This window comes from Hyphopichia burtonii, assembly GCF_001661395.1.
Source record: "Hyphopichia burtonii NRRL Y-1933 unplaced genomic scaffold HYPBUscaffold_2, whole genome shotgun sequence".
Taxonomy (NCBI): domain Eukaryota; kingdom Fungi; phylum Ascomycota; class Pichiomycetes; order Serinales; family Debaryomycetaceae; genus Hyphopichia; species Hyphopichia burtonii.
The window spans coordinates 383,836-411,065 of record NW_017963729.1 but is presented as its reverse complement, the minus strand read 5'-3'; the positions used below and the strand labels follow the sequence as shown (position 1 = coordinate 411,065).

The window sequence follows — 27,230 nt, the reverse complement described above, 5'->3', positions numbered from 1 at the left end:
GCAAATCCTGGTACCGTCGGAGTCGATGGACTTGATCGTATTGGTGTTCTTTCCGAGCCAGACTCTTGTGACGGGTCAAAGAGTCTAATCTGCTCTTCAAGGTTCCGCTCATCTATCGGATCCTGATAATTTATGTCTCTAAAGTTGACTGAATTACTCATTGCAGGCCAATTAAAATATGGAATCAGCTCGTAGTATGGGGTTCAAGCTTTAGTCTTTTGTTGAGACTCGCCTAAACTGCAATGTCTTCACAAACTGTAAAATGATCTTTGTTTTGATTCTTATTTTTTTTTATTTTACTTTTCTTTTTTAATGAGCTTTAGATACAATTGTTAATTATTACAAGGATAACTTAGAGAACAAGGTTTTGATATACATTTAGCACTCACTCGATAGCCCCGTCTAATATTTAATATAAAGGGGAGTTTCATTTTTTTTTTTTGTTTTAGATTCACGAGAATAAGAAAACCAAAGGTTAAAAATGAGTAGAGTCCAGAATAAAATACCAACTTGTCGGAACTGTGGGGCTGAAAACAGTTTTCAAGTCGATAGAACAACGGCGGCAGGTGATCTTACTTGTACGGTCTGTGGTACCGTTCAAGAAGAAAATCCGATTGTGAGTGAAGTTCAGTTTGGGGAATCCTCGTCAGGGGCGGCTACTGTTCAAGGTAGTATGGTTGGATCAGATCAAGCCAGAGCTGGTTATGGTAGTAGACAGAATGCCATGGAGAGTAGAGAGCAAACACTTTTGAATGGTAAAAGGAAGATCCAGAAACTTGCTATAGTACTTAAGATTCAACCTCATATAGCTGATGCGGCCGGTGGTTGGTTTAATCTTGCATTAACCCAAAATTTTGTTCAAGGTAGAAGGTCTCAGAATGTTTTAGCCACTTGTTTGTATATTGCTTGCAGAAAGGAAAGAACTCATCACATGTTGATTGATTTTAGCTCAAGATTACAAATATCAGTTTATTCATTAGGTGCAACTTTTCTCAAAATGGTGAAAGCATTGACAATCACCAATTTACCATTAGCTGACCCCTCATTATTTATTCAAAACTTTGTTGAAAGTTTAAATTTTGGTGACAAAAGCAAGAAAATTGCCAGAGATGCCTGTAAATTAGCTCAAAGAATGTCCAATGACTGGATCCACGAAGGTCGAAGACCTGCTGGTATAGCTGGTGCATGTGTTCTACTAGCCGCTAGAATGAATAATATTAGAAGAACACATTCAGAAATTGTTAACGTTGCTCATGTTGCTCCAGAAACTTTACAAAGAAGATTGAATGAATTCAAAAAAACCGCATCGGGTTCATTAACTGTTAAAGAATTTCGTCAATCAAAAGCGCCTGCTCCATCATTGCCTCCATCTTATTATAAAAATCGTGCTATTGAAGAAAAGTTACGAAAGCAAATCGAGAAGAAAGAATTAGCATTAAGAAGATACATTGAACTAGCCAATAAGCATCAACTTATCCCTATAGAGCTTCCAGATATTCTCAAACCGAAGGAAGAAAGAGAAAGATTAGAAAAAGAAAGGCAAGAGGAAGAAAAAAAGAAGAAGGAGAGGGAAGATCAAGTCCGCATAGAAGAATTAAGATCAAGAAATTTGGATGACAAAAAGGATAAAGAAGATAGAGAAGGAAAAGAGAAAGAAGAAGAAGAAAAGAAGGAAAAGGAGCTCCAGAAACTTTTGGAAGATCTCAAAGCAAGAAATATGTTGAGTGAGAAAAGTAAGAATATTGATGTAGTTGATAAGTCAAAAACTGCAAATTCCGAAACTGATGATGAACCAGAGATCAGACGCGAAAATGAAGAACCCGAACTACCACAAGCCCCACATGAATTGGAAGAACCCATCCAGAATAACAACGATGCATTAGATAAAGCAGGAACTGCAAATGACAAAAATGAAGACCAACCTCAGGTCACGCACCAATCGGATTCAGAAAGTGACGATTTTGAAGATGCTCATGATGATACTTTTGATGAGAATGCTGCTGGTATTGATACAGCAAGTTATCTCAATAACAACATTGCAAAAGAGGTGGAGGAAGAAGTTCAACGCCAGCTATTACAAGAAGGAAAAGACGATGATGAAGTTGTTGTCGTTGAAGTCGAGGACAAACACTCAAAGAAAAATAAAGCACTGGTTGAAGCCTATAAAGCACAAGATTTATTTTTTGAAGAACAATCTGATTCTGATGAAAGTCTGAAAGAACTTTTTGTCCAAGACGAAGATTCAGATTTAGTGCTGGAAAGTGAGACGGATGAAGAAGAGCAGATGATGGCACAAAAAAATGAGGGAATGACAAAACGTCTCGAACAAATTTATGCACGTTCTAAACGTAGAGAAGAGAGAAGACGTAAGCGTGAAATAAATGATGAACCTATAGAAGCTGTACAATCTTCAGAAGATGTTGCTGAAGAAGGACTGAGTAAACAGAAAGATAATACGAAAATTTCAAAACCACGTCCAAGAAAAATCACACAGGAAGAACTTGAAAAAAGGGCAGCTGATCGAAAAAAGAGATCTTTGGAAAAGGCAGAATCGCGAGAAAAGAGAGCTGCAGAAAGGGCAGCCTTACGAGAAAAGAAAGCTTTATTGACGCGTGCTGATCGTCTTAAAAACAGGATGAATAAGATTAGAAAAGCAGCCACGAAGCTTGAGGTGCAAAAGAAACGTCTTGAAGAGCACGAAAAAGCTGCAAAAGAGAAGGCTTCACGTGCCGCAAAGATCGAAAAAGCCGAACAAGAAAAAGTTGATGCCGTCTTGCAATCGGTTTTGATGAACCATGATCTCACCGAAGAACTACTCACATCAGAACTTCAAAGAATAATCAACAGACAAAAACAAAATCTAGAAGGTTTATGTTATCAGACTCCGGCTGAAAAGGCAAAGGCCGAAGATTTTAAAAAGCAAGTTGAGCTGGACAAACCCCGTAATCTAGTTGCAAATTTACCTAGCAGTAAAGAGATACTCGACAAGGTTAATTCAGATCCTCTTCTTAACAGTAGCGATGAAGATGAGGAAACTAGAGATGTTGAACTAACAGGCGAAGCTCTCGAACAAAAAATAAGAATCTGGACCGGATTGAATTACGACTATATTATAGAACAAGAGAAAAAGAGATTGAAAGAAGAAGCTGATATTCTTACTGGTAACACTTCTGGTACCCGTAAGAAGCGTCGTATTGGGAAATCTGAAAAGAACCCTACTGATGAATTTGGACAAGGAATCGAAAGCTTTGGATTACTTGACGCTGTTAACCAAGTTGGTGAAGATGGCGAATCAATTTCTGCAGCTGACAGTGCTAGAAAGATGATTTCCAAGAAACCCTTTTCAAAGAAGATTAATTATGATACTCTTCATGATTTATTCACACATAATTAGATTAGTTGAATTTGATTACTTAAACATCCGTACCTTTGTATTTTTAGTGCCAAAGTAAATTCGCCTGTGCGAAGAGATGAGCTTCTTTTTTTTTTTTTTTTTTTTTCACGTCTGCGGAGAGATAATAAATCAATCAGATTTATTCCATATATCTAGGTCTTATAGTATAAGGAACAGTATTATTAAGGATGGGTAAACAAAGAAGAGCTGCTATTCTCCCGACTAACATTATTCTTTTACAGAATGTTGTTCGTAGAGATCCAGAATCATACCATGAAGAATTTTTACAACAATATTCCCATTATGAATCACTTCGAGATATTTTCTTGATGGATCCGAGTGGTAGCCGTGATAAAGGAGAAGAATTTGGAGAATTAATAGGATTTGTGAGTGCTGTTTGTAATTGTTATCCAAAGGAAACTAGTCAGTTTCCCGAAGAATTGAAGAACATTTTACTTAATAACCATCGTGAATTAAATCCCGATTTACGTGAAAAGATAATCCAGTGTTTAGTTATGTTAAGAAATAAAGATATAATCAGTGCCGAATCATTAATTCAAACTATATTCCCACTTCTTCATGCATATGGAAATTCATCAAACGCAGTTTCAAATAACGGTCAGCATGTTAAAGCATTAAGACATCAAATTTATAGTAGTTTGATTGCATTATTAAAATCCGTTAATACAGGGGCCAAAAATCAAAAGATTAATAGAAGCACACAGGCACTTTTGTTTAATTTATTGGAAAAAAGAGACCAACAAGGTTTATGGGCCACCAAATTAACTCGTGAATTATGGAGAAGAGGTATTTGGGATGATTCAAGAACTGTTGAAATTATGACCCAAGCTGCTTTACATCCAGATGTTAAAGTTTCCATTGCTGGAGCTAAGTTCTTTTTAGGTGCAGATAAGGAACGTGAAGAAAATTTCGAAGATGACAGTAGTGATGAAGAAGGCTTTGATATGGGAGCCTTAAAGCATAGAATGCAAATCAATAAGAAATCTCTGAAAAGAAGTAAAAAACTTGATAGTGCTGTTAAAGCCATGAAGAAGAAAAATAGTGCCAAACACCTGGCAACTTATTTAAATTTTTCAGCCATTCATTTATTAAGAGATCCACAAGGATTTGCAGAACAATTATTCGATTTACATTTGAGTGGTAAAAATAGTAACAGATTTGACTTAGATCAAAAAATTATGTTTATGAATTTAATATCTAGATTAATCGGTACTCATAAATTGACTGTTTTAGGTATATATTCCTTTTTCTTGAAATACTTAACTCCAAAACAAAGAAATGTTACTCAAATTATGGCTGCCTCTGCACAAGCATCTCATGATTTGGTTCCGCCAGAACTGATTCAAATTGTTGTTCGTAAAATTGCTGATGAGTTTGTTAGTGATGGTGTTGCTGCTGAAGTTGCAAGTGCTGGTATTAATACTATTAGAGAAATCTTAAGTCGTAATCCATTAGCCATTGAGGCTCCTTTATTACAAGATTTGACCGAGTATAAAGGATCCAAATCCAAGGCGGTTATGATGGCTGCTAGATCCTTAATTAGTTTATATCGTGAAGTTGCACCAGAAATGTTAACTAGAAAAGATCGTGGTAAGGTTGCATCAATTGAATTACAAAATAATAAGAACAATGAAAATGGTAAAGCAGGTTTACAATACGGGGTTGAAAGTTCTGTTGTTTCTGGTATTCCAGGGTTAGAATTATTAGCCAAATGGAGAGAAGAACAAGGATTGGTTGGAAATGAAGATGAAGAGGATGATAAAAATTGGGAAGTTGACGAAGAAGATGATGCCGACGATATTGAAGGTGAATGGGTTACTGTTAAATCTGACGAAGAATATGAATTTAGTGAAGACAGTGAAGATGAAGATGGCAAGGAAGAAATTGAAAAGAAGGATCAAAAAGCATCTAAGAAAGATGAGAAAAGGAAGAAAGATGATGAAGTATCTGATTTGGAATTATCTAACGATGAAGAAGTGTCAGATTTAGAATTGTCTGACGAAGAAGACGAGCAACCACCAACCAAGAAGGCTAAGACCACTGACGCTGCCATTTCTGCTGAACAAGCCATGACGGAATTACTTTCAAGTCGTATTTTAACTCCAGCTGATTTTGCTAAATTAGAAGAATTGAAGACCCAAGCCGGGGTTGAAAAAATGATGGGGGGGAAAACCACTAATGAAGATGCAGTTGATTCGACTACGTTAGTTGGTAAAGTTAAGTATAAACAGTTACGTGAAGAAAAAATTGCCCAAGCCAAAGAAGGTAAAGAGGATCGTAAGTTTGGATCTAGAAAGGGTAAAAGAGACCAACCCCATTCTACTACTAATAGAGAAAAGGCTAGAAAGAAGAATTTTGTTATGATGATCCATAAGAAATCGGTTCAAGGAAAACAAAAAATGTCTTTAAGAGATAGACAAAAAGTATTAAGAGCACACATTGATAAACAAAAGAAGAAAGGTTTTTAGACATAAATAGAAATTACACAGTTAAGCTTTTTTGGTGAAACAGTTTGGAAATATACATTAAGATTGTAGTAATACATAAGGAAGAGTTACGAGAAACTAAAAGTTACAGGAAGAATTGAAAAAAAACGTAAGCGTGGTGAATCATTTCTTTGATTTTTTATGTTTTTTATCACTCTTCTTCTTAGATTTTTTATGTTCGGTGGAGTCTTCATCGGGGATTTCTTGTAATTGTGGCTTTGACGAGGATTTAGAAGATTTAGCAGGAGTTGGTGCAACCTCTTCAGGGCCGGATTCGCTTGAATCTTCCGCTGGAACCTCTTGGGATGCTTGCGATGGCTCGAGTTTCTTTTTGGCGTCATAAGCATCTTTGGCCTTTTGGTAAACAATGTACTCGTCCTGGTACTTCTTTTGCCATTTCTCCTTTTCTTCTGGAGTAATCGAGGCCCATTTATCTCTGATGATGCCATTCATGTCAACCGCACTCAAAGGTTCCAAATTCTTCTTTTTGCGTTCTTCCTTGATGCGTTCTCTGATATCAAACGAGTACGCAAAGTACATGGTCAATGGTTTCTTGGGAGCATTTGGGTCTTTTTCAACCTTGGCCTTCTTCTTCGGTGGTTGGCCATTGGCAGCAGCAGCAGCAGGGGCTGCTGCTTTGGCTGCGTCAGCAGCCGGGGGTGCGGCCGGGGGTGCGGCCGGCGCAGCCTTACCATTAGTCAACGGCTTGGATTCAAGCGCAGAGGCCGTGGCACCTTTCACACTGGCCAAGGTTTCAGCCAAAGTGGCCAAAGCGTCGGCCGACTCGCCGGTGCTGGCCAACTTGTAATGGTTGACCAAGTTCACGGTGGCAGACGCGGTGTTCTGAGCAGCATTAGCAAGTTCAAAAAGCGAAGCTACAAGAGCATTCTTATAATTATCAGCTTCAGACATCTTAATGGGAAAATGGGGAGCGAAAAAAACAGCAGGGGCGAAGGAAAAAAAAACTGGGTGGAGCCAGTGCTCGGGCAGAGCAACCAGGCTGATATTTATACTTTTCGTCGAGGGAGGCCACGGCACCGCCAGGCCAGCACAAGTCGACGGTTTTTCGGGCAAGTGGTGCGAGCGAATGAAACTTTGGCTCAGTTGCACACGAAAACAAAACCCGGCCAGTCACGGTTTTGGCTGATTGTTTTTATTTTTGTTTTGCAGGGGATTCTGTCGAGTCGCGCGGTCTGCCAGGCAACTGGTAGGTGAGTAGGTGAGTAGGTGAGTAGGTGAGTAGGTGAGTAGGTGAGTAGGTGAGTAGGTGAGCAGGTGAAAAGGTAGGCATGTAGGTAAGGTGTGTAGGTAAGTAGGTAAGGTGTGTAGGTAAGTAGGTAAGGTGTGTAGGTAAGTAGGTAATTGGTTAAGTAGGTAAGTATAAGTAGGTAATTAGTTAAGTAGGCAGGCAGTAGCAATGCACTGAGGTTGGAATGGACATTATTCTTCTGCGACTAACAAATACACCATACCAACTAGCCATCAGAATGTTCAGACCAATTGCAAGAAGCGGTATAAGACACTTGACCACTCGGCGGTCAGCAGTGACTTGTCCAGGGCAAGGCATCATCCAGGCAGGCTTCTTGGGGCCCTATGCCCAGTACCGGGATAACTTACTTTCCCCGGTGCTCGAGGAGATCGATCAGGCATTGGATATGAAGTTTACCGAAAACCTATTCAACCAAGACCCAGGGTTTGCCAGAGACTGGTTGATGCATACCGCCAATGCCCAGCCGGCAATCTTGTCCACCACGTACATCATCAACTACCTCTACGAGCAAGTGGCCGGCCAGTCGTTGATCGACTGCTCGGACGCCATCTTGGGCCATTCGCTAGGCGAGTACTCTGCTCTCCTCCTCAGTGGAGTCACCGACCTCTCGACAGCAGTGCGTTTGGTTCGTCGTCGAGGAGAGTTGATGCAAAGTCTCCTCGACCCAACCTCTGACTACGGCATGATGGCCCTTATGATCAGACCAAACCAGTTTGATTCCTTGGTCTCGTATTTCCAAGAACACCGGGTGTTGGCCAACATTAACTCTTTCCAGCAGCTAGTGATCCTGGGGGAAAAGTCCCAGTTGCACTCGGTGTTATCTGAAGTCCCCGGTAAGAAATCAATCTTGAAAAAAATCAACCTACCAGTTCAAATCCCCTTCCATAATGAACTTTTATCGCAGATCGAGCCCGAGCTTACTGGCTTGGTTGACTTCAGCTCCATCAAACAGCCCCGGATCCCCATCATCTCAAACTTATCGGGGGAAAAAGTGCTGGACGCCAAACAGGCCGTGTCCAACACCATCGCCGTCAACTCCAAACCGGTCCAGTGGGTCAAGTCCTTGTCGTTGTTACAAGCAGAAAACTACAGAGTACTCAACTTGGGGCCGGGCGAGGTGCTCCACAACTTGAACTCGAAGTTCGATCTCGAGAACGTCTCGTTATCTTCATTAGCTTCGTTCAATGATATTTAATTATTTCTCACTCGGGCCCCAGCTCGTTTTTTCTGACTCGCTCCTTGACTCGTTCCTGGTCCATCCTACTTCAATATAATTCTTTTTCACCAACACCCTCTGTAGGACCTCTTCCAAACCACCATCCGGGGCAAAACCTGTAGTCACCGTGCCATTGGTGGTGGCAGATCACCGAATGGCTCGAACACGAGTCAACTGTCTGCTGGTGCAACGCAGCATTTTCTGAGCGAACAGTGAAAAATTATCATTTTGTGAAATTTTTTTTTTTTTTTTGACTCGATATCACCGATTCACCATTTATAAATCTTCGTATAACCCCTTTAGTTGATAAATATTTCCACTTCTTTTCTTCCTCCTGCTTACATCTTTTCCCCAAAGTTATAAGATGGCTCAATTAATTGACGGTAAGGCCGTTGCATTGGAACTTCGTACCAAGATTCATGCTGATATCCAAGAATTTCAAACCAAACATGCTGACTTTAAACCAAACTTAGCCATTATTCAAGTTGGTGAAAGACCAGACTCTTCCACTTACGTGAGAATGAAATTAAAGGCTGCACAAGAAGCATCTATTGATTGCAATATCATCAAATTACCCGAATCCATCACTGAATTCGAGCTTTTGAACCAAATCAGTCGTTTGAATAACGATGTTGAGGTTGACGGGATTTTAATCCAATTACCTATTCCAGGCCATTTGAATGAAACTAAAATCACCAGTGCGGTTAACGCCGATAAAGACGTGGACGGGTTTGGTCCTTTCAACGTTGGTGAATTGAGTAAAAAAGGTGGTGAACCTCTTTTCTTACCTTGTACTCCAAAAGGTATTATTCAACTATTAGAATCTTCTAACGTTACTATTGCTGGTTCAAATGCCGTTGTTCTTGGTAGATCCGATATCGTTGGTAAGCCAATGGCTAACTTATTAACCAAAGCCAACGCTTCGGTTACTGTTTTACATTCTCAAACTCCTTCGGAACAATTGAAAACTTTCTTGAGTTTTGCTGATATTGTTATTGTTGCCATTGGTAAAGCTAATTTCGTTCAAGGTGATTGGTTGAAACAAGGTAGTGTTATTATTGATGTTGGGGCTAATTTCGTTGAAGATTCAACTAAAAAATCCGGTTCAAGAATGGTTGGTGATGTCGACTTTGAAAGTGCTAAAGCAAAAGCTTCTTTAATCACCCCGGTGCCAGGTGGGGTTGGTCCAATGACTGTTGCCAATTTATTGGATAACGTTGTCATTGCAGCTCAAAGACATTATAAACAAAATAATGAAACTCCAAAATTTACTAATCCTTTAAAATTATCTTTACAAAAACCAGTTCCTTCTGATTATGAAATTTCTCGTGCTCAACAACCTAAGAAAATCGATCAAGTTGCTTTAGAAGCCGGCATCTTAGAAAGTGAATTAGAATTATTTGGTTCTTATAAAGCTAAAGTTTCTTTAGATTTATTAAACCGTTTGGAAAATAAACAAAATGGTAAATACGTTTTGGTTACTGGTATTACTCCAACTCCTTTGGGTGAAGGTAAATCAACTACCACCGTTGGGTTAGCCCAAGCTTTGGGTGCTCATTTAGGTAAAAACGTTTTCGCTAACGTTAGACAACCTTCCATGGGTCCTACTTTTGGTATTAAAGGTGGTGCCGCTGGTGGTGGTTATTCTCAAGTTATTCCTATGGATGAATTCAATATGCACGTTACTGGTGATATCCATGCTATTTCAATGGCTAATAATTTATTAGCTGCTGCCATTGATACTCGTATTTTCCATGAAAAAACTCAAAAAGATGGTCCATTATATAAACGTTTAGTTCCAAGTAAAAAAGGTACTAGAAAATTTCCAACTTGTCATTTGAAAAGATTAGAAAAATTAAGTATCAATAAAACTAATCCTGATGATTTAACTGAAGAAGAAATTAGTAAATTTGTTAGATTGGATATTGATGAAGATACCATTACTTGGAGAAGAGTTGTTGATTGTAATGATCGTTATTTAAGAGGAGTTACCATTGGTGAAGCTCCAACTGAACGTGGATTTACTAGAAAAACTGGATTTGATATTTCAGTTGCATCCGAATGTATGGCTATTTTAGCCTTAGCTAATTCTTTACAAGATTTACGTGAAAGATTAGGTAAAATGGTTGTTGCTTCTTCTAAAGCTGGTGTTCCAATTACTTGTGAAGATATTGGTTGTGCTGGTGCTTTAACTGCTTTATTGAAAGATGCTATCAAACCAAATATTATGCAAACTTTAGAAGGTACTCCAGTTTTCGTTCATGCTGGTCCATTTGCTAATATTTCAATTGGTGCTTCATCAATTTTAGCCGATAAAATGGCATTAAAGTTGGCCGGTACTTCTCCTGATTTAACTGAAGAAGAAAAACAAGAACAAGAAGGTTATGTTGTTACTGAAGCTGGTTTTGATTTTACCATGGGTGGTGAAAGATTTATCAATATTAAATCAAGAGCAAGTGGATTAGCACCCGACGTTATTGTTATTGTTGCCACTGTTCGTGCATTGAAAGTTCACGGTGGAGGACCAGAAGTTAAAGCCGGTGCAGCATTAGCACCAGAATACACTCAAGAAAATGTTGAATTATTACAAAAAGGATGTTCTAACTTAGCTAAACATATTTCAAATGCAAAAGAATATGGATTACCAGTTGTTGTTGCAATTAACAAGATGTCCTCTGATTCTGATAAAGAACACGAAATTATCAGACAAGAATCATTAAAAGCAGGTGCCATTGATGCTATTGTTTCTAATCACTGGGAAGAAGGTGGATTAGGAGCAGTCGAATTAGCCAAAGGAGTTATTAATGCATCTAATTCAATTGATAAAGATTTTAGATTTTTATACGAAACTTCTAATGAACAATCAGTTGAACAAAGAATTGAAACTATTGCTAAAAAAATGTATGGAGCTGGTGAAGTTGAATTTTTACCAGAAGCTCAAAAGAAAATTGATACTTACACAAGACAAGGTTTTGGTAATTTACCAATTTGTATTGCTAAAACTCAATATTCATTATCTCACGATGCTGCTTTGAAAGGGGTACCAATTGGTTTTAAATTCCCAATTAGAGATGTTAGAGCATCAATTGGTGCTGGTTATTTATATGCTTTAGCCGCAGAAATTCAAACCATTCCTGGTTTACCAACCCATTGTGGATTTATGAATGTTGAAGTTAATGACGAAGGTGAAATTGAAGGTTTATTCTAAGTCATTCTTTGATATTAATTTTATGAAGTTCAACACTTTATGATGTTACGAAATATATACTGTTTTATTTGCTTCACTTCTCTACGTTTTACATAGTTTTCAACATAAATTTGTAATAAATAATTGTTATAATCAAACTAAAGCTGCAATTGTTATCGAAGTAAAGCTGCAATTGTTATCGAAGTAAAGCTGCAATTGCTCGGAGAAATCAGTCATCACAGACAAAAACAATCAAATTCGCAGGAGGAAAAAAATTTTCCTTTGAAAGAAAAAAAAAAAACTTAGGGACATAAGGAGATTGAAAACAATATTGATTCTTTCTTTAGTGAAACAGTATAAATAACTTGATTGAGAAATCAATTTGGAAACATTTAAATTGTTTATTGGAAAAGTGATAAACAGCCAGAGCCAAAATGTTTACTTTAAGACAATCTACCCGTCAAATTTTAGGTAAATTCCGTGGGAATTTAATTAGAAGTTTTATAACTAGAACAAATCCAATTAGAGGATTGAATACTTTCCAACTGGTTAAACCATTGAGATTAGCATATGGACCATATTCTCAAACTCGTTTTTACAGTGTTTTATCAACTTCACCCCAAGCCAAATTATATAAGTATGAAGATGTTAAAGAATTGGCTAGTAAACCAGAAAGTCATCCAGATAGTTTATTAATTGATGTTAGAGAACCGGTTGAATTCCACGATGGACACATTCCAAACTCGTTAAACATCCCATTTAAATCATCTCCAGGAGCACTTGAATTATCTCCAGAAGATTTTGAAGAAAATTTTGGATTTGAAAAACCATCAAAGGAAAAAGAGTTAGTTTTCTATTGTTTAGGAGGAGTTAGATCTACTGCAGCCGAAGAATTGGCCAATACTTTTGGATACGAAAAAAGAGGTAATTACGTCGGATCCTGGGAAGATTGGGTTGCTAGAGAAAATGCTAAAGGTGAAAAACAAGTTGAAACTGAACAACCTCAAGCCAAATTATAGAATTCTACAAATTATTTTTTTTCTTTCAATTGCATAAACTCTCTTTTTATTATCGTTCTTGTCATATAGTTTATCTTCTACAATAATGTTTTTTCTGCTCTTTAATACAAATATATTAATTATTATTTCTAAATTCCAATTGTTTAAATTCTTTACCCAATCTTCTTTTTCTTTTACGTTCCATAACTTTTTCTCTTTGACTTGATTTCATAGAGTCAAATTTAGCCTTTTGGATTAATTTACGTTGTTCACTTTTCTTCAAATGATAGACATTAACTTGTTCACCCGATTTAACTTTAAGCATTTGTTCTTTTTTATGATTTGCTAATATTTCATGTTCTAAATCACGATTTTTCATAGTATCTAATCTTGATTTCAAAGATTGTAACTTATGTTGAATTTCTCCTTGTTCATATTCTGATAAAAAACGGTTTTTTGATTTATCTTTTAATATTGATTCCATTTGTTTAATTTCTTCTTTTCTGTAATCATCTAAAAAGGAGTAATTCTTACGGGTTTTCTGTAAATCGGCCTTACCGTACGCTGGATCAAATCTTATATCGGTATGAAGGGTGCTATCCTTTTTAGTTACAAGACCAGGGATCTCTCTTATTCTTGAAACTGGTTTCTTAGTGGATGATTCTGCTGGAGCATGTTTATTTCTTTTCTTTTCTTTCTTACTTAATTCTTCCTGCTTACTTATATCTTCTTCTTCGTCGCTTGATCGGCTTTCTCTTATTTTCGATTTTCCTTTTGGTTGTTTTGACTTGTTGGTTTTATTTTTGGATAATTGATTTTGGGCCTTATTTAAAGCATCGAACGAAAGAGTGCTATATTCGTCGTCGTCTTGCGGTTCTTTCTTGTCCAACACACTTCCCAAGAAGTCGTCTTCGCTTTCGTTTTCATCGTCATACGATGGTCTGACTGTTTTATACATGGTTGCCTAATCACTTGCCAGAAGGAATTGGTGCTATGTAATTTTCACTAGCGATGAGCAGACCTCCACCCGTGCATTATCAACACCTCCGTACACCTTGTGTTTTTTTATCGGTTTTCCGAATCGGGCGGCCGCTTTTGCAGCCTATACATGAATGTATTAATATAAGGAATAGATAAATAAGCATTAGTGTTAATTGATCAATATAAATAAGCTAAAGATCGCCAATAATCAATATATGAGCCGAAAATCAATGTATGAGCCAATAATCAGTGTATGAGCCGATAATCAATGTATGAGCCACTTTTCAATTTACAAATGTATGAGAAACCATTAAGCCTGTTCAAATAGAGTCGATCAATAAGTCAATGTAGTGTAATCGGTACATCGATGGAAATGTAAATACAATTTAAATACAGTCAATATAAATCAATATAACCAATATAAATCAATATCTAATATAAATCAATATAACCAATATAAATCAATATGAATCAAAATCAATATAATCAATTTGAATCAATTTGAATCAATTTGAATCAATAATCAATAATCAATAATCAATATACAAATCAATAATCAATATAAATCAATACAAATCAATATTCAATATAAATCAATATTCAATATATAAATCAATATTCAATATATAAATCAATATTCAATATACAAATCAATAGTCAATATACAAATCAATACAAATCAATATTCAATATAAATCAATAGTCAATATAAATCAATACAAATCAATATTCAATACAAATCAATATTCAATACAAATCAATAGTCAATGATGTAACTCGGACTGAGGGAGGGCCGAGCCGGACCAACGCTCCGGGCAAACGCGCCCGGCGACTTCCGGGAACGAAAAAAAGCAAAATCGGACCAGAGGTGCGGTACGGGTCTGTTTATGAGTTCGGAAGTGCATCGTCCAGGAGCGAGGGCAGGTTTCCTGCACACAGCTCCAATTTTTCAGTTTGGAGTTTTTTTTTTCCTGTGCTTCGTTTTGGGGAGAGTTTCTGACAACATTTTATTAGGATTTAAAATCATATAAACCTTCTTCTTTTTCTTTCTTCTCTTCCATATATTTTCTATCTATTCACTCAATCACACTACAATGTTGTCTAGAACCATTGCTCGTGCTTCAAGAGTATGTATTAGGATTGCTGAATTGATTGAATTGGGTTGATTTGAATGGGCGATTGGGTTAGTGAATGCTGATCTCTGATTGAATTATTGCTGAAGTGGATAACTGGTTGGATTAACTGGTTGACTGGTTAAGTGGTGGGCTGGCAGACGGGGCCAGTTTTCCGTTCGACCCCAGGATTTGGGAAATCATAGAGTGAACCCCTTATCCCCGGCTTTCGGGGTTGTTCCGTTTGACGGATGCGTTATTGCATAAATGAATAAGCTTAACTCCAATCCAATGATCAATTGGTTAATTTATTAACTGGTACTAACTATTTTTCTAGTCCGTTGCTCAACAAAAAAGATACTTATCTTTACATGAATACCGTTCTGCCGCTTTATTGAAATCTTTTGGTGTTGGTGTTCCAGACGGTTCTGCTGCAACCACTCCTCAAGGGGCCTTTGATGCTGCCAAAGCCTTGGGTACTAATGAATTGGTCATTAAGGCCCAAGCTTTAACCGGTGGTCGTGGTAAAGGTCATTTCGATAATGGATTCCAAGGTGGGGTTCAATTGATTTCTTCTCCCGAAGAAGCCAAAGATTTGGCTGAAAAAATGTTGAATCATAAGTTAATTACTAAACAAACTGGTGCTGCTGGTAAAGAAGTTACCGCCGTTTATGTTGTTGAAAGAAGAGACGCTAAAACCGAAGCTTATTTGGCTATTTTAATGGATAGAGCTTCTCAAACTCCAATGATTGTTGCTTCTGCTCAAGGTGGTATGGATATTGAAGGGGTTGCTGCTAAAGATCCAAATGCTATCAAGACTTTCAAAGTTCCTTTAAACGAAGGGGTTTCTGACTCTTTAGCCACCGATATTGCTTCAGTCTTGGGTTATTCCCCAGAAGCCATTCCTGAAGCCGCTAAAACCGTTCAAAACTTATATAATGTTTTCATTGAAAAAGATTGTACTCAAGTTGAAATCAATCCTTTATCCGAAACTCCTGATCATAAAGTTTTGGCCATGGATGCTAAATTAGGTTTCGATGATAACGCTTCTTTCCGTCAACAAGAAGTTTTCTCCTGGAGAGATCCAACTCAAGAAGATCCACAAGAACGTGAAGCTGCTGAATACGGTTTAAATTTCATTAAATTAGATGGTAACATTGCCAACATTGTTAACGGTGCTGGTTTAGCCATGGCTACCATGGATATCATTAAATTATACGGTGGTGAACCTGCTAATTTCTTGGATTGTGGTGGTACTGCTACTCCTCAAACTATTGAAAAAGCTTTTGAATTAATCTTATCCGATAAAAAAGTTAATGGTATCTTTGTTAACATCTTTGGTGGTATTGTCAGATGTGATTACGTTGCTGAAGGTTTAATTGCTGCCACCAAAAACTTCAAATTAGATATCCCAGTTGTTGTTAGATTACAAGGTACTAACATGGCTAAAGCTAAAGAATTAATTGAAAATTCTGGTTTGAAATTATTCGCTTTTGAAGATTTAGACCCTGCTGCCGAAAAAATTGTCTCTTTAGCCCCAAAAGCTTAAGTATTTCTTAGATAATTATTTATAAGATCAAAATTTCCATATCACTTTCAATTGTAATCTCTGGTGTAGTCCTAATCGTGGTCTGAATTGTAGTCCTAATCGTGGTCTGAATTGTAGTCCTAATCGTATAATCGAATTTAGTATATGGTAATATACATGGTGCACGGGTGCGTGTTTTTGAAAAGACTCAAAAAAAAAAAAAGACTCTTGCCACCTTCAAAACAGCACTATCACATATCTACGACCATCCAACCATTGATTGCATTCAGTTCGATTTTCTCGTTCAAATATCATACGTATCCTTGTCAATTGAAGAATAATAACTAGTCATGTTTTTAACAAGAAGTGAATACGATCGTGGTGTTAGTACATTTTCACCGGAAGGTAGATTATTTCAAGTTGAATACTCATTAGAAGCCATTAAATTAGGTTCTACCGCTATTGGTATTCAAACCTCAGAAGGAGTGATATTAAGTGTTGAAAAAAGAGTCACTTCCCCCCTCTTAGAACATTCATCAATTGAAAAAATTGTGGAAATTGATCATCATATTGGTTGTGCCATGAGTGGATTAACCGCCGATGCTAGATCAATGATTGACCATGCTAGAGTTTCCTCCTTAACCCATAACTTATATTACGATGAAGAAATTCAAGTTGAAAGCTTAACTCAATCAGTTTGTGATTTGGCTTTAAGATTCGGTGAAGGTGCTGGTGGTGAAAAAAGATTAATGTCAAGACCTTTTGGTGTGGCTTTATTAATTGCTGGTGTTGATAAAGATAAAGGTCCTCAATTATATCATGCTGAACCAAGTGGTACTTTTTATAGATATGATGCTAAAGCTATTGGTTCTGGTTCTGAAGGAGCTCAAACTGAATTACAAAATGAATACCATAAATCTTTAACTTTAAAAGACGCTGAATTATTAGCATTAAAGATTTTAAAACAAGTAATGGAAGAAAAATTAGATTGTAAAAATGCTCAATTAGCAAGTGTCACCGCTGATGGTGGATTCCAAGTTTACAGTGATGAAAAAACTGATGAAATTATTAAGGTCTTAAACGAACAACAAACTGATGAAACTAATGATAGTTAATTCTTTGAAAAAAAAAAAAAATCTATTTTAATCTATATATTAATAGTACACAATATATAATATACAACTAGAAGGACAGTATACAATACAACGTAGGCCGATGAATAGATTAATGAAGCAAAAATGAAATTATTGACGATCTGGGAAACACCTTTCTAATCTTTCAATTAAGATGGAAAACAGTTGGTTTTCCAACTCACCATGACTCTTTAAGTTTACTATAAACTCAGTAAGAGCCAGGTTGAATAACTCGAAATGAGCGTTCAACAATTGATTCAAATTATCAAATCGTTTATTTATCGCGTCTTCATCCATACTTTTATTTGCAAATTTATCAGGGTAAACTTGACTAAATTGTTCAAATAACTCAACATTAATCAAAATAATCGGTTTTCTAAACCTCTGTAAATGATTATTGTACAGAATTATTACGTCAAATAAGTTCTTCACTGAATCGATCAATACCCGATTTGTAATTAATGAATCTCTCAATAAATTATTGAGAAATGATCCAATCTTATAACTTAAGCGATAAACATCAATATCGCTTTCTTCAATTATTTGATCTTGGGGGTTCTGGTTACTATTTGTCTGGTTCCCATTGGCTGGATGACGTGATCTTCCATTGATATCATTACCATTAACATGACGAGTTGATTGAGCAAAGATTTTTTGGTCAAAAATATTATTATTTTGATTATTAGTGATGTTTAAGGACGCAGACTTATGATGGGAAATTCCTGAATTGCCAAATATGGACTGCGTACCGGTTGGAGGTGGTGGAGATTCAGATGAACCTAATTTTCTTTTATGTAGGTTATTTTCGATACCAACTAAGTATCGTTTCAAGTTATTTGAATTGTGATCAATTATTTCGTAATTTATATAGCTTTGTATTTCGTTCATGAGATCCTTCATTCTATTATGCAAGATTCGACATCTTAAAGCCCATTTTTTTATTTTATTGCTAAATTTCGAGTATTTCCAGACAGTAGAATACGATATTTCCTTCCAAGTAGTATCCAAAAGTTTGCTTATAAATTTTATTATAATTTGAAACTTGAATATCAATTGATATTCAAAAGTGTAATTCTCCGTTATAATCAAGTTCAATGGGAAAGGAAGCTTCAATTCAAGATTCACAGCGTTCATGGCATAATCATCAAAATGATCAGGATCGTACATTGCCTGATCACTATTAGAAGATTCCTGAGCCAGATTTAGCTCTCTTTCTCCTATGGCTTTATTTATTAGAGATTTCAAGGTTTTCAGCGTTGCCCCTCCCTTTAATTCCTCTTCGACATCAAACGTAGTCACGTTGATGATTTCCTTTGCAGTGTCAAAAAAATTGATAGGTTCTATAGAAAACGATTCATACCCAGAAAAAATATTCCCTTGGTAATTATCTTGGGGTTCATTATCGTCAAGCAGAATCACGTTAAATTCATTAAGACCCGCATGGAAAATATCATTATAACTTTTGATCAATCTTGAACTTGAAACAGTATGCTTGTTTCTTTTCAAGTCGTTAAAAGATCTATCTAAAAATGAATCAATTCGAGAAGACTCTTTGAATAAATAGGTGGTTTCGAGATGGTCTATTAGCTGATTAAAATTGTAACCTTCAAAGGTCAATTTCAAAAATAGTCTATTTGCACGTTCATAAAACTTGCTAATTTTCAATTCAAAATCTTGAGCATATAAACTGTGGATTGGATTTAAATTTTCATTCAAATTTTCAAAGTTATCAAGGCCAGTACAAGTTTTGAAAATATTCAATAATTTCCCAGTTGATAGAATCTTGAACTGAATCTCTTTACTTTTAAATTGATCTATTAGCCCATCTGATTTAGTCATGTATAGTTCATCCCAGTATTTTTCCATACTAAAATGAAATATTTGGCTTAAACTATCTGGAAGTTTATTCTGTTTTATTAAAAATTCTTCGAATGGATCATCTATTTCACCATTCATTAACCATTGATTTAACATTTCAACATAGTCTGCACTTATCGAATCAAACAATGAAGTTAAGAAAGAAAGTGATACAGGATCACCTTTATATGATATTATTTTTGATTGAACAATTTGCAATACCAACCCCCCTTTGCAAACATTGAATTTGCTATTATCGGTGGAAAAATCTATTGAACCTGTTTGCTGTAAGTCATTTTGAATATTTTGAAAAAAATTCAGTACATATAGTTCATTTTTCTCTTGATTCGTTAATGCCTGTCTTTGCATGGTTTCATCGTGTATACTGATTATTAGATCATATATATGGGCCAATTCTGTACCAATTTCTTGATTCAATGAATTTTCAAGAGCACTCAAGTTAAACTTGGCATTGAATTTATACTGCTGCTCCATTTCAATTATCACTTGCTGGTATTTCTGTAAGAAATTAGTTATAACATAGCATAATTTTTGAACAATCTTCCCGTGATCAGGTTGATCATAATACTCCAAAAACCCGACAAGACCAGAGTAATATTTCCCGTACCTAACCAAAGACTTAGTTATTATTTTTAAACTCACGTCTAGGTGTTTAGCAATTTTGAAATCTGGACCTTTTATTCTAAAATCAACTTCCGATGCATCGTACCTTTCACTGTAGCGTATATACGAACCTTCAAACCCCAATAAGGAGAACAAAAGATCTTTTATGATAAGCCCTTGTTGTATTTTCAAATCTTGAAGGTTACTCAAAGCATATGGCTTCTTTTTTCGAATCTTCCCGCTTTGATTAATACATGAATGAAGAATGTTTGGTTCTGGCGCTAGCGTTATAACTGTCGATTCCGGTGCAGGACTTCCTGCCTGTGGCGAGATATAGCTAGTCATTTACCGAATCAAAGCTCTCGATACTCCAATCTTCGATAGTAAAGTGAATTAGTATCAGCGCTTGTATATCCTTTCAAAGGAAGTTCGAATTAAATAAAAAGAAAAAAAAAAAAAAAAAAACAAAAAAAAAACATAAACAATATCGCGCGTTTGAAAATTTATATTAACATACTCATATTTGACTATATGTCTATTCGTCTTACCATTTTGGCAAGACTAACTAATCCATTCGTTGTCTATCTCTTCGTCGCCGTACTCGAGATCGTCTTCGAAGTCTGCCATGTCTAGCATTGCCTGTGAAGCCTTTTCGGCCTCTTCTTGCACTTTTTTGAGACCAGATATTTCTTCTAGATATTTACTGTCATTCAAACAGTTTTTGATAAACTGCCAACCTTGCTGTTTGAAAGTAGAAACCACTGGGTCAGAACAAGCAGAGCAGAATTTGTAGTTTGGTGCATGAAGCTTTGTCTGCAGAAAATTGTGTAAGAATCCTCTAATTTGATGAGGAACTTCACCGAATTTAGGCAGAGATTCACTTGGGTATGGGGCATGGCGGCCATCTGGGTGTTGTAAGACGGAAACCAAAAGCTCCACTGCCAATGAGGATGCAATTGATGCAACACCGGGTCTGGTAACGGTGCACATCTGGTCCAAAGTTCTATCTGACAAACTATCATTTGGAGCTACGACGTCATTACAGTAGTAGCAACCGAGTCTTTGCTTTTCAGGTTCTTGCGCATTCCCATGCCTCATCACCAAATAGCTGTCAAATCCTAATGCAGCATTGATCACAAGTTTATCTTTGGCGGTACCAAGAAGGGTAGGTAGCCATCTTGATTCTCTTGAATCCATAAGAAGGAAAATGATGTCATGAGCATCAAACAATTCATTCAAATCATCAAAGTTCTTCTTTTGTTTGACTTCATCGGTAACTGGGTGTCCAATCATGGGAACTTCCATACTGATGCCTTCAGAATCTACTCCTGGGAAGATTTCTTTCAATGATTCTGCAGCTCGTGTTGCCTTCCATTCCCCTTGACCCTTATCACTAAAGCAATCCTTAAATCCAAACAATGGCTGTCTAACCGGGTTTGAGTACGATACACGGCCATTATCAACAAAAGTAATTTTTCGAACCCCCCACCCCATTAAGGTTCTGGATACATAACTACCCAAAGTACCAGCACCTAGCAAAAGAACTCTTTGGCTTTTTATGGTATCGAGATTTAATTCGGGAGCAATTCTCCATTTCATTAATTTCAAATTCAAATCCACCGCTTGATCAGCTAATTGATGTGGATTAATCAAGGAGCCTAAATCAGCTAATTTGGGACCAAGCTTCTTTTGAGCGGTTCTTTCCCAACCAGTCATTTTAGGTATTTCATTAATGTTGAATGAATTCTTATCTAATTCAAGTTTGAGTGTATATGAAGACCCGTTATTTCTATATATGAGCAAATCAATTACTTCGAACCCTTTAGCTGCTAAAAAAAATAAATAATTCTTGAGTTGGATAGAAGGGGTTTTATCTGTGTTTAGACTGCTATCTATATAAGCAAAAGAACCCAATTTACTCAATTGAATATCTTTTATTCTATGAATTTCGCCGTCAATTATTTGTAAAAATTGATCACCGTTATCCTGTTTGATGTATTCTTCAATCTCTAGTTCATACTCGTTATTATTATAAGATTCAAGAATGTTCCAACTAGAATGCAAAGCAGGAAACGCAAACCAATAATAAAATTTATACTTTTTCAAATCACAGAACGTTAAAAGGAAAAACCTATCAATATTTTTAAATTCCAAATGATCGGCGCCAATAATATCATTAAATATTTCTTTTCCCCAATCCTTCAATAAGTTCAGTTTATCAAGCAGTTTGAATTCCTCGATAGTATTGACATTATATAGATGACCATTCAACCAGATATTATCAGTATTACTTTTGATTTCACCATCAAAACTGGAATAGTCGAGATTAACAATTGGTTTATCATTGAACTTGCTTAGTCTCTTTGGATTGGTCATAAATGCCTTTATTGGTCTTCTCTTGGAGTCTAATTTAAACTCATTTAGTTTCAAGTCTGCCAACTTGGTGAAAAAGGATGACTCCACAAAAGATTGAATAGGAGTGAACTTAAGTGGTCCCTTTCTGTCGGTAGTCTGAAGTTTATCCATTTTAAAGATCCCGGTTGGTATATAGGAAGAGATCAAGTTATTGATAAGCTTATCCCACGCAGTTTATCAGTACAACTCCACAAATTTTGAGTCAAGGGAATACGCACCCGTGCACCGCTAATAATCGATTACAAGGTTAATTATCAAAGAAGAAAACTAATTATGCCATTAAATAAGCCTAGATAGAAGGTACTAATATACAAAAGAGGTGGAGAGAATGCTGTGGATTAACCATCCATTGGATGATCTTCTAATGCCAAATCGTCTAATTCATCCAATAATTCATCGATACCAATTTCTGGGGCATCTTCATCTTCATCATCCATATCATCTTCATCCTTAGGTTTTTGAGGTTGACTATCACCTGATTTATATAAGTTAATGGTTTGTCTTAATTCTTCATCTTCTTCTAATTCTTGTAAGAATAATTCATAATCTCTTTCAGCACGTTCTTGTTCTTGTCTGGCTTGTCTAGAATCATCATTTGCAACAATATCATTATGTTCTTTAGCCATTCTCTTCAATTTCCATTTTCTATTCTTAGAAGCTCTAGATTTTCTAGCATAATGTTTCTTAACGAGAACAACTTCTGGAGTGTTGGCGGTATCTAAAGTTTCCCAAAGATCGGAATTAAAATTAGAATTAGATAAATAATAACCCATACAAGAATCACCCGGATGAAGAATACCACCTAAATGAGATCTTACGTAGAATGAATTATCGTTGACCCCTAAATCACTTGCACGACTAACAGTTATATCCGCCAATACATGTTTACCTCTAACGTCCCCAGTTGGTTCAACATCAAGAACAATAAATTCAACTAATTGAGTTGCATCAACTAAAGAAGGAAATGGGCTTCTCCAATAGACTGGAGCAGACATATCAGCAATTTGTAAAGTATTTGGGTCTAAAAACTGGACAGAATTAGAAATTTTCGAACATAAAACAAGTCTTGGTATATTACCCATTGAATGGGCTAATTTTTTAGGTAAAACCACTAAATCATCACGACAAATTGGAACAATTTCAACGGAAAAGGAAAATTTATAAGAAGAAGAACCAGAATGGATATCCATACTAACCAATTCTTCTGATTTTTTAGCTTTAATTGGAGCCACTGCTGATAAGAAATCCAACATTTTAGCAGCATGGTTTTTCTGTGAATAGAAAAAATCCAATCCATCTTTTGCTTCTTGAATCGAAACAGTATCAACATGTGCATTATGCTTCAAAATCAATTGTTCTAAATACAAGAAAGTTCTTTTATGAGGAACTTTTTGTCTGATTTGCACAGTTGCTCTCCAAGTATTTGCCGTATAGGATTTGGCACAATCAGGACATTGCATGGCAATAACAACGTATTCGACTTCAAAGGTTTGTTGCACAATGGTATTGGCCATGGCCTCTCCCTGCACGGTCAACTTGACCCTAATACGACGAGAATGGGGTTCGGTCCAAATAAATGAAGCATCAACTAATCTAACTTTATTAAGCCCTTTCAATTTCTTTAAGCAAATTGCTAATAACTCTCTAGATTCTAATTGTGCTCGGACCCATTGCTGAGGGGGTTGCAAGAAACGTTCACAGTTTCTGCAAAACGAAACATTTGCTTCTCTTGGAATACCTTCGGTAATATCAACATTTAACTTGATACAATCGTAACACATAACCAACCCTTGGGACCCGTCCATGGGCACACCACAGTTGCAACATAAGACCGTTGCCACCGCTCCCTGGCCCTGTCCGTGGTTATGTTCTAGCTGAGAATAGTTCGACATCTTAACCCACTATTGACTATATACTTTGAAGTAGATTCAAATGGTAAAAAATCAAAGATGACTAAAGCTCATCTTAGAATTTTTTTTCAGCAGAGTTTCGGGAATGGTGAGGTCACGTGCGGTGCCCTCGAATCTGGGTTTACAAATACAAATACTACTATAGACCTATATATTCATTCTACACTGTCCTACTTGTATTAGGCCCAGGCATGCCTATTGTGAATGGAGTTATTCCAGTCAGCCAATAGGTCAATAACCCGGTAAGTTAGTCAATAGTCTAGTCAATAGCCTGGTAAGTTAGTCAATAGACTAGTCAATAGCCTGGTAAGTTAGTCAATAAAATTACAATAGTCGAGTCAACAACCTGGTAAATTGATCAATGGTCTGTTCAATAGTCAATTTCAGGCTGGAAGCTCTAGCCTTCTATATCGTATACCTTTCCGGTTCATTTGGATGCTAACTATGGAAGACATCTAGTGTATCTAGAGTTATAAATTTTGCAGTTGGCAAAAATGTCGCGCGCGACATTTTCTTCAAGCTTTGTTCGAAAAATCAAAGACGAAAACAACAAGATAAAGACAAGCTGAAGGATTGAATCAATCTATACAAATTGACGATGGTAGATAGAAAAAGGGCCTATTCGGTGAAGTCAGACGATGAAGAGAGCGAGCCTACGATGAAGAAAACCAGAATAAAGGAAGAGGAAGAGGACGACGACGAGGATGATAAGCCGATTAAACAAGAAGCACAAGAGAAAGAAGAATCCAATGGCAAGAACGATGAAGACGAAGACGACGATGACGACGATGACGATGATGATGAAGAGGAAAGAAAAAGAACCACGACGTTCAATTTCGATGGGGTCACTTACTCATTTAAAGAAAGACCGTCAGTCCTTGAAGAGAAAGAAGGTAAGATTGAATTCAGAGTGGTTAATAACGATAATACTAAAGAAAATTTGATTGTGTTAACGGGTCTTAAGAACATTTTCCAAAAACAATTGCCCAAAATGCCCCGAGAATATATTTCAAGATTGGTATACGATCGATCCCATTTATCAATGGCAGTTGTTAGAAAACCATTAACTGTTGTTGGGGGTATAACTTATCGACCATTTAATAATCGAGAGTTTGCCGAAATTGTTTTCTGTGCTATTTCATCTACTGAACAAGTCAGAGGTTATGGTGCCCATTTGATGAATCATTTAAAAGATTATGTTCGGGCTACTTCTCCAATTAAATATTTTTTAACCTATGCTGATAATTATGCAATTGGTTATTTCAAAAAACAAGGTTTCACTAAAGAAATCTCTTTGGCTAAATCAGTATGGACCGGTTATATTAAAGATTATGAAGGAGGTACTCTAATGCAATGTGCAATGTTACCTTCCATCTTAAGATACTTAGACCTGGGCAAAATATTATTATTGCAAAAAGCGGCCATTGAAAAAAAAATCAAATTAAGATCAAAATCTCATGTTGTTAGACCAGGCTTACAAATCTTTAAATCTAACAAAAATATTAATCTCAATCCGGCAAAAGATATTCCTGGTCTAGTGGAAAGTGGTTGGCTGGAAGAAATGGACAAACTAGCTCAGAAACCTAAAAGAGGTCCTCATTATAACTTTATGGTTACTTTATTATCGGAATTAACTAATCATCCTTCAGCTTGGCCCTTTGCAGTACCAGTTAATCGTGAAGAAGTTGGTGATTATTATGATGTCATTAAAGAACCAATGGATTTATCTACCATGGAGCTGAAATTAGAAAATGATAAGTATGAATCTTTTGATCAATTCTTATATGATTCTAGACTAATTTTCAATAACTGTCGTGCTTATAATGCTGAATCTACTACTTACTATAAAAATGCTTCTAAATTAGAAAAATTTATGAATAATAAGATAAAAGACAGTACGGATTACGCTCACTATCTTGATTAATGACTTTTTGCCTCTGCTTCAATTCTTTTGTATATTAATTTCCCATTATATGTATATATATATTTCTAATCATATTTGCAATCATAGCAACGATTTGGTAGTGCGAAAATTTTTGTAGTTTCTCAATATAAAAATATGCTTAAAATTCAGTCAAATCTTCAATTGTTTTAGATTTAAGTCAATTGAAGGGTCTGCAAAGTATATGATGTCTCCAAAAGTGTATTCTCACGCTGAATCGGCCGATGTTGCCAATGCTGTAGGTAAACATGTTCTTAAACTTCAAAATTCTGCTTTAGAATCCGGTCTGACTTTTAAGATTGCTTTATCCGGAGGATCATTAGGAAAAGTCTTGAAAAAAGCTTTAATTGATAACCAGGACATTGCTCCAAAAGTCAAGTGGGATAAATGGGAAGTTTTCTTCAGTGACGAAAGAATTGTTCCTTTAGATCATCCAGATTCAAATTTTGGTTTATTCAATGAAATGGTTTTGAAATCTTTACCAGAAGGTACTACCAAACCAAAAGTTAATACCATTAACGAGAGCTTATTAACTGGTCAAGATGGTCAAGCCTCCGGTGCAGACCAAGCAAAAGATATCGAAATTGCTAAAGATTACCAATCAAAATTACCAAAAGATCATAAACTTGATTTAATCTTATTAGGATGCGGTCCAGACGGTCACACTTGCTCTTTATTTCCAGGCCACCAACTCTTGAACGAAAGAAATGAATTGATCTCCTATATCAGCGACTCCCCAAAACCCCCACCAAGAAGAATCACCTTCACTTTCCCAGTTTTGGAAAATGCTGTTTCCATTGCCTTTGTTGCTGAAGGTGAAGGTAAAGCCCCAATTTTAAAAGAGATCTTCAATGACCCTTCCAGTAAATTACCTTCTAAACTAGTTACTGATATCAAGACTGGGGTTGACGTCAATTGGTTTGTCAATGATGCTGCAATCAATGGCGTGGATGTAATCGCATCGAAATATTAATCCCAACGACAGCTGATCAATAACAATATAGCTTATTCAATACACATATAGCTTAACATACCTGTAGACCCATCCCTGATTGCAATTCGAGTTTCTACTTAGTTTGCAGTCGAAGCTTCAATAGAATCGGTACAGGTTTTTGCTCCGAGTTAATTCGTCCCTCTTTTTTCTTCCTTTTTTTTT

General features: G+C 36.3%; 14 protein-coding genes across 14 annotated transcripts; 9 read left to right on the top strand and 5 right to left on the bottom strand.

Annotated features, from left to right (window-relative positions):
• Window positions 1–481: 481 nt before the first annotated feature.
• On the top strand, window positions 482–3,394 carry BRF1 (transcription factor TFIIIB subunit; the record flags this gene model as incomplete). The annotated part of the gene is made up of 2 exons (XM_020218345.1): window positions 482–1,579; window positions 2,738–3,394. 2 exons carry the CDS (start codon window positions 482–484, stop codon window positions 3,392–3,394), a joined length of 1,755 nt encoding a protein of 584 aa, XP_020077574.1.
• A 169-nt stretch (window positions 3,395–3,563) lies between these two features.
• Window positions 3,564–5,926, top strand: SDA1 (Sda1p). The gene has a single exon (XM_020220762.1). The coding sequence runs from the start codon at window positions 3,583–3,585 to the stop codon at window positions 5,881–5,883; it is 2,301 nt and encodes a 766-aa protein (XP_020077573.1). The 5' UTR covers window positions 3,564–3,582; the 3' UTR covers window positions 5,884–5,926.
• A 98-nt stretch (window positions 5,927–6,024) lies between these two features.
• HMO1 (Hmo1p) lies at window positions 6,025–6,813 on the bottom strand (the record flags this gene model as incomplete). Its single annotated transcript, XM_020218420.1, has 2 exons — window positions 6,025–6,530; window positions 6,594–6,813. The coding sequence occupies 2 exons, from the start codon at window positions 6,811–6,813 to the stop codon at window positions 6,025–6,027; spliced, it is 726 nt and encodes a 241-aa protein (XP_020077572.1).
• Window positions 6,814–6,988: 175 nt separating this feature from the next.
• Window positions 6,989–8,609, top strand: MCT1 ([acyl-carrier-protein] S-malonyltransferase; the record flags this gene model as incomplete). Its single annotated transcript, XM_020222488.1, has 2 exons — window positions 6,989–7,037; window positions 7,444–8,609. The coding sequence occupies 2 exons, from the start codon at window positions 6,989–6,991 to the stop codon at window positions 8,364–8,366; spliced, it is 972 nt and encodes a 323-aa protein (XP_020077571.1). The 3' UTR covers window positions 8,367–8,609.
• A 61-nt stretch (window positions 8,610–8,670) lies between these two features.
• Window positions 8,671–11,699, top strand: MIS11 (trifunctional formate-tetrahydrofolate ligase/methenyltetrahydrofolate cyclohydrolase/methylenetetrahydrofolate dehydrogenase). The gene has a single exon (XM_020220761.1). The coding sequence runs from the start codon at window positions 8,752–8,754 to the stop codon at window positions 11,593–11,595; it is 2,844 nt and encodes a 947-aa protein (XP_020077570.1). The 5' UTR covers window positions 8,671–8,751; the 3' UTR covers window positions 11,596–11,699.
• Window positions 11,700–11,980: 281 nt separating this feature from the next.
• Window positions 11,981–12,693, top strand: HYPBUDRAFT_134686 (thiosulfate sulfurtransferase). The gene has a single exon (XM_020219547.1). The coding sequence runs from the start codon at window positions 12,009–12,011 to the stop codon at window positions 12,591–12,593; it is 585 nt and encodes a 194-aa protein (XP_020077569.1). The 5' UTR covers window positions 11,981–12,008; the 3' UTR covers window positions 12,594–12,693.
• A 15-nt stretch (window positions 12,694–12,708) lies between these two features.
• HYPBUDRAFT_9975 (rRNA-processing protein) lies at window positions 12,709–13,612 on the bottom strand (the record flags this gene model as incomplete). The annotated part of the gene is made up of 1 exon (XM_020224043.1): window positions 12,709–13,612. The coding sequence occupies exon 1, from the start codon at window positions 13,528–13,530 to the stop codon at window positions 12,709–12,711; it is 822 nt and encodes a 273-aa protein (XP_020077568.1). The 5' UTR covers window positions 13,531–13,612.
• A 1,035-nt stretch (window positions 13,613–14,647) lies between these two features.
• Window positions 14,648–16,264, top strand: LSC2 (succinate--CoA ligase (GDP-forming) subunit beta; the record flags this gene model as incomplete). The annotated part of the gene is made up of 2 exons (XM_020222487.1): window positions 14,648–14,680; window positions 15,003–16,264. 2 exons carry the CDS (start codon window positions 14,648–14,650, stop codon window positions 16,212–16,214), a joined length of 1,245 nt encoding a protein of 414 aa, XP_020077567.1. The 3' UTR covers window positions 16,215–16,264.
• A 279-nt stretch (window positions 16,265–16,543) lies between these two features.
• On the top strand, window positions 16,544–17,308 carry PUP2 (proteasome core particle subunit alpha 5; the record flags this gene model as incomplete). The annotated part of the gene is made up of 1 exon (XM_020218351.1): window positions 16,544–17,308. The coding sequence occupies one exon, from the start codon at window positions 16,544–16,546 to the stop codon at window positions 17,306–17,308; it is 765 nt and encodes a 254-aa protein (XP_020077566.1).
• Window positions 17,309–17,437: 129 nt separating this feature from the next.
• On the bottom strand, window positions 17,438–20,211 carry HYPBUDRAFT_165251 (uncharacterized protein; the record flags this gene model as incomplete). Its single annotated transcript, XM_020222697.1, has 1 exon — window positions 17,438–20,211. Exon 1 carries the CDS (start codon window positions 20,150–20,152, stop codon window positions 17,438–17,440), a length of 2,715 nt encoding a protein of 904 aa, XP_020077565.1. The 5' UTR covers window positions 20,153–20,211.
• An 83-nt stretch (window positions 20,212–20,294) lies between these two features.
• APG7 (Apg7p) lies at window positions 20,295–21,677 on the bottom strand. Its single transcript, XM_020220760.1, has one exon. It carries the CDS (start codon window positions 21,521–21,523, stop codon window positions 20,369–20,371), a length of 1,155 nt encoding a protein of 384 aa, XP_020077564.1. The 5' UTR covers window positions 21,524–21,677; the 3' UTR covers window positions 20,295–20,368.
• An 883-nt stretch (window positions 21,678–22,560) lies between these two features.
• NMD3 (ribosome-binding protein) lies at window positions 22,561–24,114 on the bottom strand (the record flags this gene model as incomplete). Its single annotated transcript, XM_020220018.1, has 1 exon — window positions 22,561–24,114. One exon carries the CDS (start codon window positions 24,112–24,114, stop codon window positions 22,561–22,563), a length of 1,554 nt encoding a protein of 517 aa, XP_020077563.1.
• A 587-nt stretch (window positions 24,115–24,701) lies between these two features.
• On the top strand, window positions 24,702–26,056 carry GCN5 (histone acetyltransferase; the record flags this gene model as incomplete). The annotated part of the gene is made up of 1 exon (XM_020222486.1): window positions 24,702–26,056. The coding sequence occupies exon 1, from the start codon at window positions 24,731–24,733 to the stop codon at window positions 26,054–26,056; it is 1,326 nt and encodes a 441-aa protein (XP_020077562.1). The 5' UTR covers window positions 24,702–24,730.
• Window positions 26,057–26,228: 172 nt separating this feature from the next.
• On the top strand, window positions 26,229–27,188 carry SOL3 (6-phosphogluconolactonase). The gene has a single exon (XM_020220759.1). The coding sequence runs from the start codon at window positions 26,259–26,261 to the stop codon at window positions 27,045–27,047; it is 789 nt and encodes a 262-aa protein (XP_020077561.1). The 5' UTR covers window positions 26,229–26,258; the 3' UTR covers window positions 27,048–27,188.
• The last annotated feature ends 42 nt before the right edge of the window (window positions 27,189–27,230 follow it).